Source organism: Anopheles stephensi, chromosome 2 (genome assembly GCF_013141755.1).
Source record: "Anopheles stephensi strain Indian chromosome 2, UCI_ANSTEP_V1.0, whole genome shotgun sequence".
In the NCBI taxonomy this organism is placed as follows: domain Eukaryota; kingdom Metazoa; phylum Arthropoda; class Insecta; order Diptera; family Culicidae; genus Anopheles; species Anopheles stephensi.
This window is the reverse complement of record NC_050202.1, coordinates 35,838,817-35,851,174: the sequence shown is the minus strand read 5'-3', so window position 1 is coordinate 35,851,174 and position 12,358 is coordinate 35,838,817. Positions and strand designations below refer to the sequence as shown.

The following is a 12,358-nucleotide window of genomic DNA, read 5'->3' as shown; positions in this document are numbered from 1 at the left end:
CTCTAATTAATGCATAAGAATAAAGGACAATTGAATTCACACTCGCAAAGAAACCAGACGTGTTTCATCTATCGCTCTACAATCACGATATCACATCCAGTAAATTCTCTACATTTTGGTCCTTCGAACCGGATTGTGTGTCGTGACTTGTATCCTTGTACAATAGTGAATTAGGGCACTACGTGTTACCAATTCTCATCCAGTTTTGTGCAAGCCAGTTCCGGTTGTACTAGGCTTACGGTGTAGTACAATCATCGCCCCGCTATCAAGGGCACGAACATTGAGTATCCTACTCTACTGTGAAATTCACGATACCCATCCATCGTGAATTCCTTTCGAATCATCGCGTCTGTTCGTTTCAACATCCGTGTGTGGTCACTCTGCATCAAGAGATCGAAACATTCCCACGGAGTGTGCATGTATGTATATGCGTGTGAGTGTAACTTTCGTACATCGTTAGTGCTGTGCTCAGTGATAGAACAATATTGTGAACAATCATTATCACGGACCTTCCTGCCAGCCGATTACTAGTGTGTTTTTGTGTCATCCGTGCTCGCGTGTGAAAGTGAACCGCGTTCCGTCAACGCAGACTTCCGTGAACAATCGTCCTTCTCATCCGCTTTATATTTCGATAATTGTGTTAGTGGAAGCGTCGCTTCATCCAAGCTTCGGTCGACAACCTCATCACCATCGCGCGCCAATTTCATAGCGTCATCTCACCACCATCTTGTAAAGTAAAGGTGTTGTTACTACTGCAACCGTGCTAAGTGAATCGCGTACTTGGACTTGCGTACAATTTTGCATACAACAAAGCTTTCAGTGCGTATCGAGTGCGAAATATTTCATATTTCACTATGGACAAAAAAATTAAAAATGTTCTGTTGAAGAAAAGGCAATCCGAAGCATATATTGCGCGATTAGAGGATTTTATGTTGAGGTACGATGAAAATCAAGTCGATGAGTTGTCCACATGCCTAGAACAGTTGAACTCACATCATAATAGTTTCATAAACGCGATCGGGAAACTAGAGGAACTAGATGACAAAGAAGATACTATTGAAGCGTGCATCAACGATAGGTGTGATATGGACGAACGTTATAGAAAGTTGCGTGGTTTCTTCCTCAAACATAAACCAATGGAGAACCATACAGTGAACAATTCATTGCTGCTTTCGAGCACCGCAGCTCTAAACAGCTCAAGCACAGTGAACATTCGTCTTCCCAAAGTCGAGCTACCGACTTTCGACGGTGATGATACAAAGTGGTTGACTTTCAGAGATCGATTTGTTGCTATGATCGATTCTTCGCCCGAAATCCCACCGATCATGAAGCTGCAGTACTTGCTCGGTACCTTGAAAGGTGATGCTGCTCGGCCGTTCGAGCACACATCGTTGACGGCTGACAACTATGCCGTAACGTGGAAGATGCTACTGAAACGATACGACAACAAACGCATGTTGTGTCGCGAGTACTACCGGAGACTACATTTCCTTCCATCGGTGGACGGAACCAACGTGGATGACCTAGCCTCACTCGTGGACGAATTCACGAGAAACGTGAATGGACTTCGGAAACTGGATCAACCCGTGGATTCTTGGGACGTGCCGCTGATAAACATCCTGTTCTTAAAACTGGACTCCGAATCACTATTGGCTTGGGAACGACACTCGTCAACGTCGCCTCAAGATAAGTATTCGGAACTAATCAGTTTTTTACAGGACAGAGTTCGCATTCTACGATCAACACTCAACCTGGAAAGGAGCAAGGAGCTGGTTGCGATCACGGTGGCCGGGGTGAAACACAAGTCGAGTGCCGTGGTCAAAGGAACTACATCATCCCCATCACATCGTCGTTCGCAATCCTATGCTGTGACCACAGGGCGTGAGAAGACAGTCACAGTGAAACCAACATCGTGTTCATTGGGTTGCTCGGACCGACACCCACTGCGCACGTGCCCAGCATTCGATAGAAAGTCGGTGAAGGATCGTCGGGACATCGTGGCAAAGCTGCGGTTGTGTTTCAACTGCCTGTCAATGGATCATCAGGTTCCTGAGTGCAATTCAAAATATTCGTGTCGGTTTTGCAACGCGCGTCACCATACACTGCTGCATATTACATCACCAGCACCAACAACCACACCTTTCGGTCAACCGAATTTTCCGGCAAAAATCAGCATGTCAGCACAATCAGATGAGGTCCAGGAAGGCGACATGGTATTACTAGAAACCGCCATAATCACCATTGTAGACGACCATGGCCAGCAAATCAAAGCACGAGCGCTGCTAGACTCCGGATCTACTTCAAACTTCATCACGGAGTCATTGGCTAAACGTCTGCAAACGCCGCAGAAAAGGGTCAACATCGTCATCACTGGCATTGGGCAAGCAGTACAGCAAGTTAAAAACTCTATCGTGGCTACTATTGAATCTCAAAATCAAGAATTCAGCACTAAAATGGAATTCTTTATTTTAAGGGCACCCACAGCAGACATTCCTTCGGCTCCAATTGATGTTTCTTCATGGCAGATTCCTGACGTTACACTGGCTGATCCAAATTACCACACTCCAAGCCAGATCGATGTGGTAATTGGTGGGGAGGCCTTCTGGGAACTGCATACAGGCCGCAAACGAGCACTTGGTCCAGGCAAACCATGGCTTATGGAAACACCGTTTGGCTGGGTGGTTGCCGGAAATGCAACGCACAAGAAAACACCATCCAATAAGACTGCGTTATTGAGTGCCGCCATCGTATCAGAACCACTCGAAGCCATGATACAACGTTTTTGGGAGCTAGAAACTGTTGATGACGGACCAGCATTCTCAGTACAGGAAAATTACTGTGAGGAATACTACACATCAACAGTAAATCGAGAACCTTCGGGCAGGTACGTGGTCAGACTCCCCCGAAATGTTACTAACGGTGCAACCCTGGGTGCGTCACGAGAAATTGCGGATCGGCGCTTGCTGAGTGTAGAACGTCGATTGAGATCCAATCCTGAAATGGCGAAAGCTTACAGTGCATTCATGGAAGCATACGAAAACCTCGGTCACATGAAGAAGCTTCCCGAGCCTGTAGATGATACAATCGCACATTGTTACATACCGCACCACGCTGTCGTCAAAGATTCCAGTACCACTACCAAGGTTAGGGTAGTGTTTGATGCATCATGCAAGACCTCGTCCGGCTACTCCCTCAATGACACATTACTAGTAGGCCCGATTGTCCAAGAAGATCTGTTTTCCATCATCCTGAGATTCCGTACACATGCCATAGCTATAGCCGCTGATATCGAAAAAATGTATCGTCAAATACTACATCACCCCGAAGATCGAAGTTTGCTACGCATACGATACAGAAAATCCACCACAGACCCAATCTCTACTTATGAACTGGCTACAGTAACGTATGGTACAGCATCAGCACCCTTTTTAGCCACCAGAACACTTCAACAAATTGCACGTGATCATCAGCAGAGCTTTCCTGATGCGGTCGATCCTGTTCTGCACGATTTCTATGTCGATGATCTTCTATCTGGAGCAAGCAATATCGCAGATGTGGTAAAAAAAGTAACTCAGATAACTGCAATGCTGAATTCAGCAGGAATGGTGCTTAGAAAATGGGTATCAAACTGTCCAGAGGCATTAGAAGGCATTCCGGCAGAAAATATAGCAATACAATCCGTTCACGAGCTAGAAGATCACTCCGTCTCAACATTAGGCTTGGTTTGGGAACCAAGAAACGACGCATTTCGGTTTCAAGTAGATTTACCACCTCCACCAATGTCGTTAACCAAGCGCCAAGCATTATCATTCATCGCGAAGATCTTCGATCCACTCGGGCTACTGGGGCCCACCATAATCATTTCAAAAATGTTTATGCAACGTCTAAGGACTCTGAAGAGGAACGGAACGGCGTTAGATTGGGATAGCACGCTGCCACCACAGCTTCAGGAGGAGTGGAATCAATACCATCAAGGAATATTCCGATTGCGAGAGGTCCGAGTACCTCGATTCGTCTCACTGGTGCAAGCACGTAGCGTTCAACTACACATGTTTGCAGACGCATCACAGTCAGCTTATGGAACGTGCGGGTACATTCGTGCAGAAACGAAGGAGTATGTTTCAGTACAACTAATAACGGCAAAATCTAAAGTCGTATCGTTGACAAATACGCATTCAATAGCAAGATTGGAACTTTGTGCCGCAAGGTTAGCCACACAACTCTACAAGAAGATCATCAACGCAACGAGATTCAACATCAAGGTGTATTTCTGGACTGATTCCACCACGGTACTATACTGGTTGCAATCACTGCCGAGTCGCTGGAAACCGTTTGTGGCTAATCGTGTGGCACAGATTCAACGGGACACCGACGGTATGAGCTGGAAGCACGTCCCTGGAAGGGACAATCCTGCAGACGATATATCACGTGGTATAAAAGCTGAGGATCTGATCAATCGACACCGGTGGTGGAACGGGCCACATTGGTTGGCACAAAATGAAAGCAATTGGCCAACGTTTATTCCGTCTAACGATGAAGGTGAATTGGCAGATGAAGAGCGGAAGGCTGCTCAACCCATCACTTGCACCACTATCGCACGAGCCTTCTCCAACACACTCTTCGCTAGGTATTCAAGTTACCACAAACTTCGCCGTGTGGTAGCATACATATTCAAATACGTGCGGTGCCTGAGAACCAAGGCATATTCTTCACAACATCCAAAGGGGTGTCGTGCCGAAAACAAACGAGATGTAGCTGATACAGATATCGTCCAAGCAACCATCACAACTGAAGATCTTCATCAAGCCGAAATCGCCCTATGTAAACTCGCCCAACAAGATACGTTCGACGACGAAATCCACGCCTTAACAACAGGAAGACAAGTATCCCGAGCATCAAGACTGAAGTGGCTGAGACCATATTTGGACGAAACAGGAGTGCTTCGGGTTGGTGGCCGGCTGGGCAACATGACAGCATCGCATTCGGTTAAACATCCCATCGTGTTAACTGCCACCCATCCTATGGCAGTTCTCTTAGCAACAGCATATCACCTCCGGTTATTACATGCCGGACCGCAACTTTTGCTAGCAACGCTCCGACAACGATTTTGGGTGATAGGAGGAAGAAGTCTAGTGAAATCAATCTACCATCGCTGTCTTCAATGCTTCAAGGCCAAACCAACATTAGTCCAACAAAGCGTTGCAGATCTACCGGAGTCAAGAGTGACCCCAACCAGAGCATTCTCCATTTGCGGCGTTGACTACTGTGGGCCATTATTAATCAAATCAAATGTTCGGAATCGCGGTCCAAGCAAGGCGTATATTGCAATTTTCGTCTGTTTCTCAACCAGAGCTGTACATATTGAATTGGTGAGCGATTTGACAACAACCGCATTTCTATCAGCACTTCGTCGCTTCGTAGCACGCAGAGGAATGGTGAAGGAGCTGCACTCAGATAACGCTACAACGTTTAAAGGAGCAGCAAATGAACTACATCGTATCTACAAAATGCTGAAGCAGAATGAGGAAGATCGTAAATCCATCTTCAATTGGTGTGCGGAGAACGGCATGATATGGCGTTTCATACCACCGCGAGCTCCCCACTTCGGCGGGCTCTGGGAAGCAGCGGTCAAGTCAGCAAAACATCATTTACTGCGAACCATAGGGACAACAAGTATAACCTACGAAAATATGCTTACATTATTAACACAGATCGAATCCTGTTTAAACTCGCGACCCTTAGTTCCAATGTCAGAAGATCCGTGTGATCTTGAAGTGCTCACACCAGGCCATTTCCTCATCGGAGGTAACATGCAATCTGTTCCCGATATTGATTACACTAACATTGCGTCTAATCGTTTAAACGAGTATCAGTTAGTGCAACGCTATGTACGATCTATTTGGCAACGATGGCAAAGGGAATATACACAACAATTACAAGCACGATCGTCGTTCGGTAGCAGGTCAGTAGTTGAGCTTAAAGAAAATCAGTTAGTCCTTATACGAGAAGATAATGCTCATCCCACCGAGTGGCCAAAGGGGCGCATTGTTAAACTCCATCCCGGCAAGGACGACGTCATCCGTGTCGTCACTTTACGAACGGCACCTGACAAGTACATCGTGCGACCGACAGCACGACTAGCATTGTTACCTACTACCTCACCTGAATAATAATTCGAACACGTTTGTTTGTTCGAACACGTTTGTTTATTAATTACTCTAAAGAATTTCATTCTTGGTGGCCGGAATGTTCGAATTACGAAAATGTTTATAGGGTAGAAATGAATCATGATGAATTTGTAATGAACTCTAATTAATGCATAAGAATAAAGGACAATTGAATTCACACTCGCAAAGAAACCAGACGTGTTTCATCTATCGCTCTACAATCACGATATCACATCCAGTAAATTCTCTACAATATTGAAGCTTCGAAATGGAAGGAAGCTCGGTCGATGCGTCGATCATGGCTATGAATCGGTCGCGAAAGGACAGCCATTTAGAATAATCGCCATCGAAGATAGGTAGATCGATTTTCGGGAGACGAAGGTTCGACGCATTTGGTTTGCTAAACGCGAAGGTCGATGAACTTGGTAATAGCGTCGATTCCCCAAGAAGGTTCGACTCCTTTGGCTGCCGGTCTCGTAAAAACGCACGCACATGACGACATCGATCTTCCATCGCGATCCTCTCCTGTATGCATACTTCGATAGCTTCGTTGCTATCGTCCAACTCCATTAACTGCGTTATCGCGGCGAAATATTCCTCCTTATACCGTTCCAAGCATTCTAATGCATCCAGCACCTCATTTGCCACATTTTCGGAGAAAGAACATTGAAATTTCTCCAGCGCCTTAATATGCTCATCCGCAACGCGCTTCTTCAACAAGGCTGCCTTCTTCTTTTTATCCATTGCACGCCGATACCGAACACGAACACTGTATAGGGTTTTTGTTTCACAAGTAACACGCAATGTAGCTGTACGGTCGATGCTCTTGATGCCGAGCGTACTCCGTCCGTTTCACTTGCTGCAGAGTCTTCTTACACGAGCTCTTGATACTTAACGCACACACCGTCTAACCGAATTACAACACTATCACTATCACGATCCGATTCACGATCCGGTTCGAAGGACCAAAATGTTCGATAATCGCACTTTCTTTCGTGAAACGTGTAGTGTTGTCCCGCCGAAGGTTCAGTTTCAACTGTTTATTCTTGGTCAATTATAATTCAATTCTTATTCCCTACTATGGTTCGTTTATAATAATTAGTTCACCTAACTTACTAATCCTTCATGCAATTAGCTTTCATGCAATTTGATATTTCATGCAAATCCTAACAATATCCTAGACAATGAAAGGACAGACCAATAGGCCAAAAAGGGCGCTCCGGAAGGGTCTCGTTTTGATAGGCTTAACCTACCTTATGAGCTACATGCGTGCCCCACAGTCTCTCTGCATGGCTCGGTGGCAGAGTATATGGGACACACATGAGCTTGGAAAGTTTTTATATTCGATCATCCCCCTAAGTGTCCTTGAAGCCCTGTTTCCATAGCATCCCAGGAGATCATGCGTTCATTCGCATTATGTCTAGGCTAAGGTCTAACCATATCGCATTGGACGTGTATCAACAGCGTATAGGACGAGACAACTCTAAAGCATGTAGCTGCGGCTTCAGATACTTCGACATAGATTATCTTCTATGGTCTTGTGTGGAGTACGAGGTCGCTCGCCCCATCGTGTTGGACGCAGTTCGGAACATTGTCTGTTTAACGGGTTATTTCTTAGGCAGCCTCATCTGAAGGTGCCGTGTTGCACTGTTGATAGATAGAACATTAAAGGGAAAGTCTTAACTAACACCTCTTTACTAGGGTTGGTTTGCACACGCTCTGACGACAGAGGAATCACCGCGTAGTTTTCCTACTGGCTACTAGATGACGTTTTGTAAAAAGGATGGCTAGTGTTACGCGGGTTGCCTACCGCCTAGGCGCTTTAAATCTTCCTTGTCTAATCTAAACAGTAACTATTTAGTATGTCTGACTGATTGAACATATTTGCGCTTGGGGGTATGCAAACAGATGCACGGAGGAACCATTATAATCGTAAACTACTATACATCGCTACAACAACACATCGTGTGCTTGGCTGTACCCCCCCGAAAAAGACCAATAAAGGCAAGAAAGGTTAAAGAACTGTAACGGACCTTGAAGAACGAGTCAATTCCATCTTCCTAGGCAACTCAGCTTCAGAATCGGTTTGGAGTCCTTGGCGGGTAGCGACCTTCCGACACTCTGCAGTGTTCTCCAGTTAGTTTAGCTTTCCGTTGCCGTCCTTTCTTACTCTCCCTAGACTTCCCCCCTTTCCTTTCCATCTGGTACGAGATCAGTTGGCATTGTCCGACGATCTGCACCATTCCCTTCCAGCCCTGGGACGTAGCTAGTTCGGCGTGACCAACAGCTCGGACCACCACCACAGATTTTATCATCTTCCCCTTCCTGTCCCAACCGAATTCCCGGAGTAGGCCGTACCCCTACAGTAACATTACAATTAAAACGGTGCTGAAAACCCAGGCTGGTTGGTTCTCGGATTTTCGCTTTCCATGCAAATCTTTCGAACAACAGATAGCTAAACTAAGAACAGGGCTACTTAGCTTAGCTTTGACGTATACTTATACTAGGAAATTGACCTAATATACTTTGACGTATATTAGGAAATTTGACAATCGTAAATATTTGTTAGAGTAAGATGTTAGCTTCATACATGCAGAAAACATCCTCAAATATAGTATAAGGCTATTTATAAATAAGGTTACCTCTCTGTTCCTTTCGTGTTGTGCTCTTCTCCCGCTCTCCTTTGTCCCTCCGTGATCGTTTCGGCACTGAATGAAAAACAAACGATTAAAGGAAGAAAAAAAAAAGATAAAAACTACTTGCTTAAAGGACATGCACTTCTTCTGCTTTCTTGACACTACAACCTCTAAAGGCTTCGGCCAGCGATTTCTGACTTTCTGTGCCTTGATTTTACCCATAGCTCGATAATCAGTCCTGCGTACGAGCATGCGATCTGAATGTAATTGAAATCCCGGTCCTGCCGTGTGAAGACCGGCGCCGTTATCGCCTTGGATACAGGATGCAACTATGTGACTTCCAACCCACACACTTAACTACTCAAACAGGTGGCAATGCAGTCCAGCATACATTTAGCTATGACTGTTGTCGCCGATAGCCTTAAATCTGCATTTGAACCAATAGCGAAGAAGATTCGTTCCGGCTGCTCGCTACTGAGTACTGAGATAGAATAACACCACTTGATGTTTTAGAATCGTAAAACTGAGGTTATGGTATCAGTTTTTAACAGATTGACTTGTTTTTTTTTTTTTGTTGGAAAATTTAGTTTCAGATGTTGGCAAAACGTTACTAACATTGGGTCATTTAATTTAAATCATCACGAAGAGTTATTTTAACTCACCTATGATTTAACTCTCCGTGCCGACTAACCGCTCACTCACTGCGTTTTAACTCACTCATGAGTTAAATAACTCATTGGTGATTTAACTCTCCGTGCCGACTAACCACTCACTCATTGCGTTTTAACTCACTCACCTCGTTTTTACTCACTCACCTCGTTTTTACTCACTCACCTCGTTTTTACTCACTCGCCTCGTTTTTACTCACTTACCTCGTTTTTACTCACTCACCTCGTTTTTACTCACTTACCTCGTTTTTACTCACTCACCTCGTTTTTACTCACTAGAGAGTTAAATATCGTATTGGCATATCGCATTGGTCATGATCACACCATGATTTAAGAAAATATAATACGGTAACGAGCCGTAAAGATATAATTAATCGATGCGATATGCCAATACGATATTTTACTCTCTAGTGAGTAAAAACAAGATGAGAGAGTAAAAACGAGGTGAGTGAGTTAGAACGAGGTGAGTGAGTTAAAATGAGGTGAGTGAGTAAAAACGAGGTGAGTGAGTTAAAACGCAATGAGTGAGTGGTTAGTCGGCACGGAGAGTTAAATCACCAGTGAGTTATTTAACTCATGAGTGAGTTAAAACGCAGTGAGTGAGTGGTTAGTCGGCACGGAGAGTTAAATCATTATTCAAGAATAAACTCTTAATGAGTGAGTATAAGATGTAACTCACTATTATAACTCATTTATTCTGATTTAATTCACGCTACGGAGTGGTTATTCCCATCACTAGTTGCCCGCCTTCAAGGGAAGGAAAACCGTTTGGTTTTTTCATGCCGCGATCAAAACAGCACGATGTAAGGACGATCACGGCACAGTTGTTCATACAATACCCGGGCGTTGCCGATGTGTTTCGGATGCGCCCGAACAAGATCAGGGTCACCGCAAAGGACCGGGCACAAGCCAACGTCATTGCAGCTGATTCAGATTTTGCGGAGCACTCCCGGGTTTATATCCCCGGTAGTGTAGTTGAAGTTACCGGCGTGATCGAGGACTTCGATTATTCGGAGGAGGATATTTTGAAATTTGGAGTTGCTGCATTTCAAGTACCAGATACTCCAAGGGTTAAAGTGCTAGAGGTGAAAAAGCTCTTCAAGCTCTTTAAGTTAGACGCCTCGTCGAAGGACGAGAAAAAGTATGTCCCGACCTCCTCAATCCGGATTACGTTCGAGGGAATGGTACTTCCGCAGGCCCTCATTCTAGAAGGCCTCCGGATACCCATCAAGCGGCCATACGTGCCAAGGGTGGCCACTTGTACAAAGTGCAGCCGAATTGGACACGCCGAACCGTTTTGTACCCACAAAACATGTTGCGGTAAATGCAGAGGGGCGCATACTACTGAGGAATGCAAAGCCCCTTCCCAGAAATGCTCACATTGTCGGGAGGAGTGGCATGAGGTAGCCATGTGCCCTGTGTACCGGAAACTGCAAAGGGAGCAGACAAAAACTGTAGTCGAGCGGGCACGCGGCTCATACAGCAATGCTCTTAAGGGAGCAAACGCATCAAACCCTTTTGCAGTTTTGGGTGCAACTGCAAATGGCGCGGCCAATCCAACTGCACTTGAACAAGTGCCAGTGAGATCGATAAAGGTACCGAGAGTACCTTACAAAAAGCTACAAAGGAAGATACTGAAGACAAAAAAACTAAACCTTTAGCACCACAGCGCCACGCTAAAATTTCTCCACCTGTTCCGAAACGCGACGCTGATCCCAAAACTCCCGGACCACAAATTGCCACGAAGCAGCCCAAGTTCCTTTGGAAAACCTAGCTTTTCAGACTGAGCCCAAGGGCTTCCCGAGGATCCCTACTCCGTCCCTTTCCGAGATCCTTGAGTCCCTCCTCTTGACCCTTAACCTCCCGCAGCATCTGCACATGAACGCAACTTGGGCCCTTCCATTCCTGAAAGGAATGATCAAACAGTGGCTGGTTCATTGGCCATGCTTAAGTATGATGGTCCGTTTGGATGATTAATGGCTCCTACGGCTACTATCATACAGTGGAACTGTAGGAGTTTGTTTGGCAAGCTAAACTCTTTTAAAGCATTAGTGGGCGAACACAACTGCGATGTGTTTGCCCTCTGTGAAACTTGGCTATCGGATGACATTAAATTAACCTTCCGACATTAAATTAACTTGCCTTAATTGAATTTGCCCACAAGCTTTGCCCCTATTTTAGCAAATTGGTAGCAAATTGCTTCAAAATCTTCCCGACGCAGGGAGGAAACGTCTGTTAAGCATCTTCAACAATGTGTTGGAGGTGAACAGCGTCCCGCAAGAGTGGAGAGAAGTGAAAGTTGTCACTATCTTGAACCCTGGCCTTTGTCTTGGATCAAGACACGACTCGTATCGGCCAATTTCATTACTGTCGTGTCTGAGGAAACTCCTTGAAAGGATGATTCTTTTCCGGTTAGAAGAATGGTTGGAATCGAACAACCTTCTCTCGAATACCCAGTTTGGTTTTCGTAAAGCCAGGGGTACTAATGACTGCTTAGCCCTTCTGGTTACAGAAATAGAGCTTGCTCGTGCACGAGTTAAAACTCAAAATGGTTTTATGTTGGGGATGATCCGCTTTATTCGCCTCTTGTTTGCTGGAGGGTCCGATTAAGACTAACTTAATAATTATTTTTATGTTTACAAGTTTACAGTTATGGATATAGGAGCGGTATGGAAGGGGAGGAGGTCACGGTCACACCAAGGAGTTGGTTCGGCCACGTGACGTTAGGAATGTTCCGGCGTCGGGTTGCTGGTCTCACGGTCGGAGCAGCGTTAGCCGGCCGGAATGCTGAGGCGTCGAAATGTTGATCGTCCCATGGTCGAGGCGGTGTTGGATTACATCGTCGTCGAGTACCGCTGATGATGTTGTATGTTGCCGATGTTGAATA

General features: G+C 45.4%; 1 protein-coding gene across 1 annotated transcript in view; it reads right to left on the bottom strand.

The window, feature by feature from the left end:
• LOC118507917 overlaps positions 1-12,358 on the bottom strand; it is a 38,458-nt gene that overhangs the window by 4,530 nt on the left and 21,570 nt on the right. Inside the window, exon 2 of the mRNA XM_036047218.1 lies at positions 8,810-8,875. Within this exon, the coding sequence (XP_035903111.1) occupies positions 8,810-8,875 (66 nt within the window). The remainder of the gene's footprint in view (positions 1-8,809; positions 8,876-12,358) is intronic.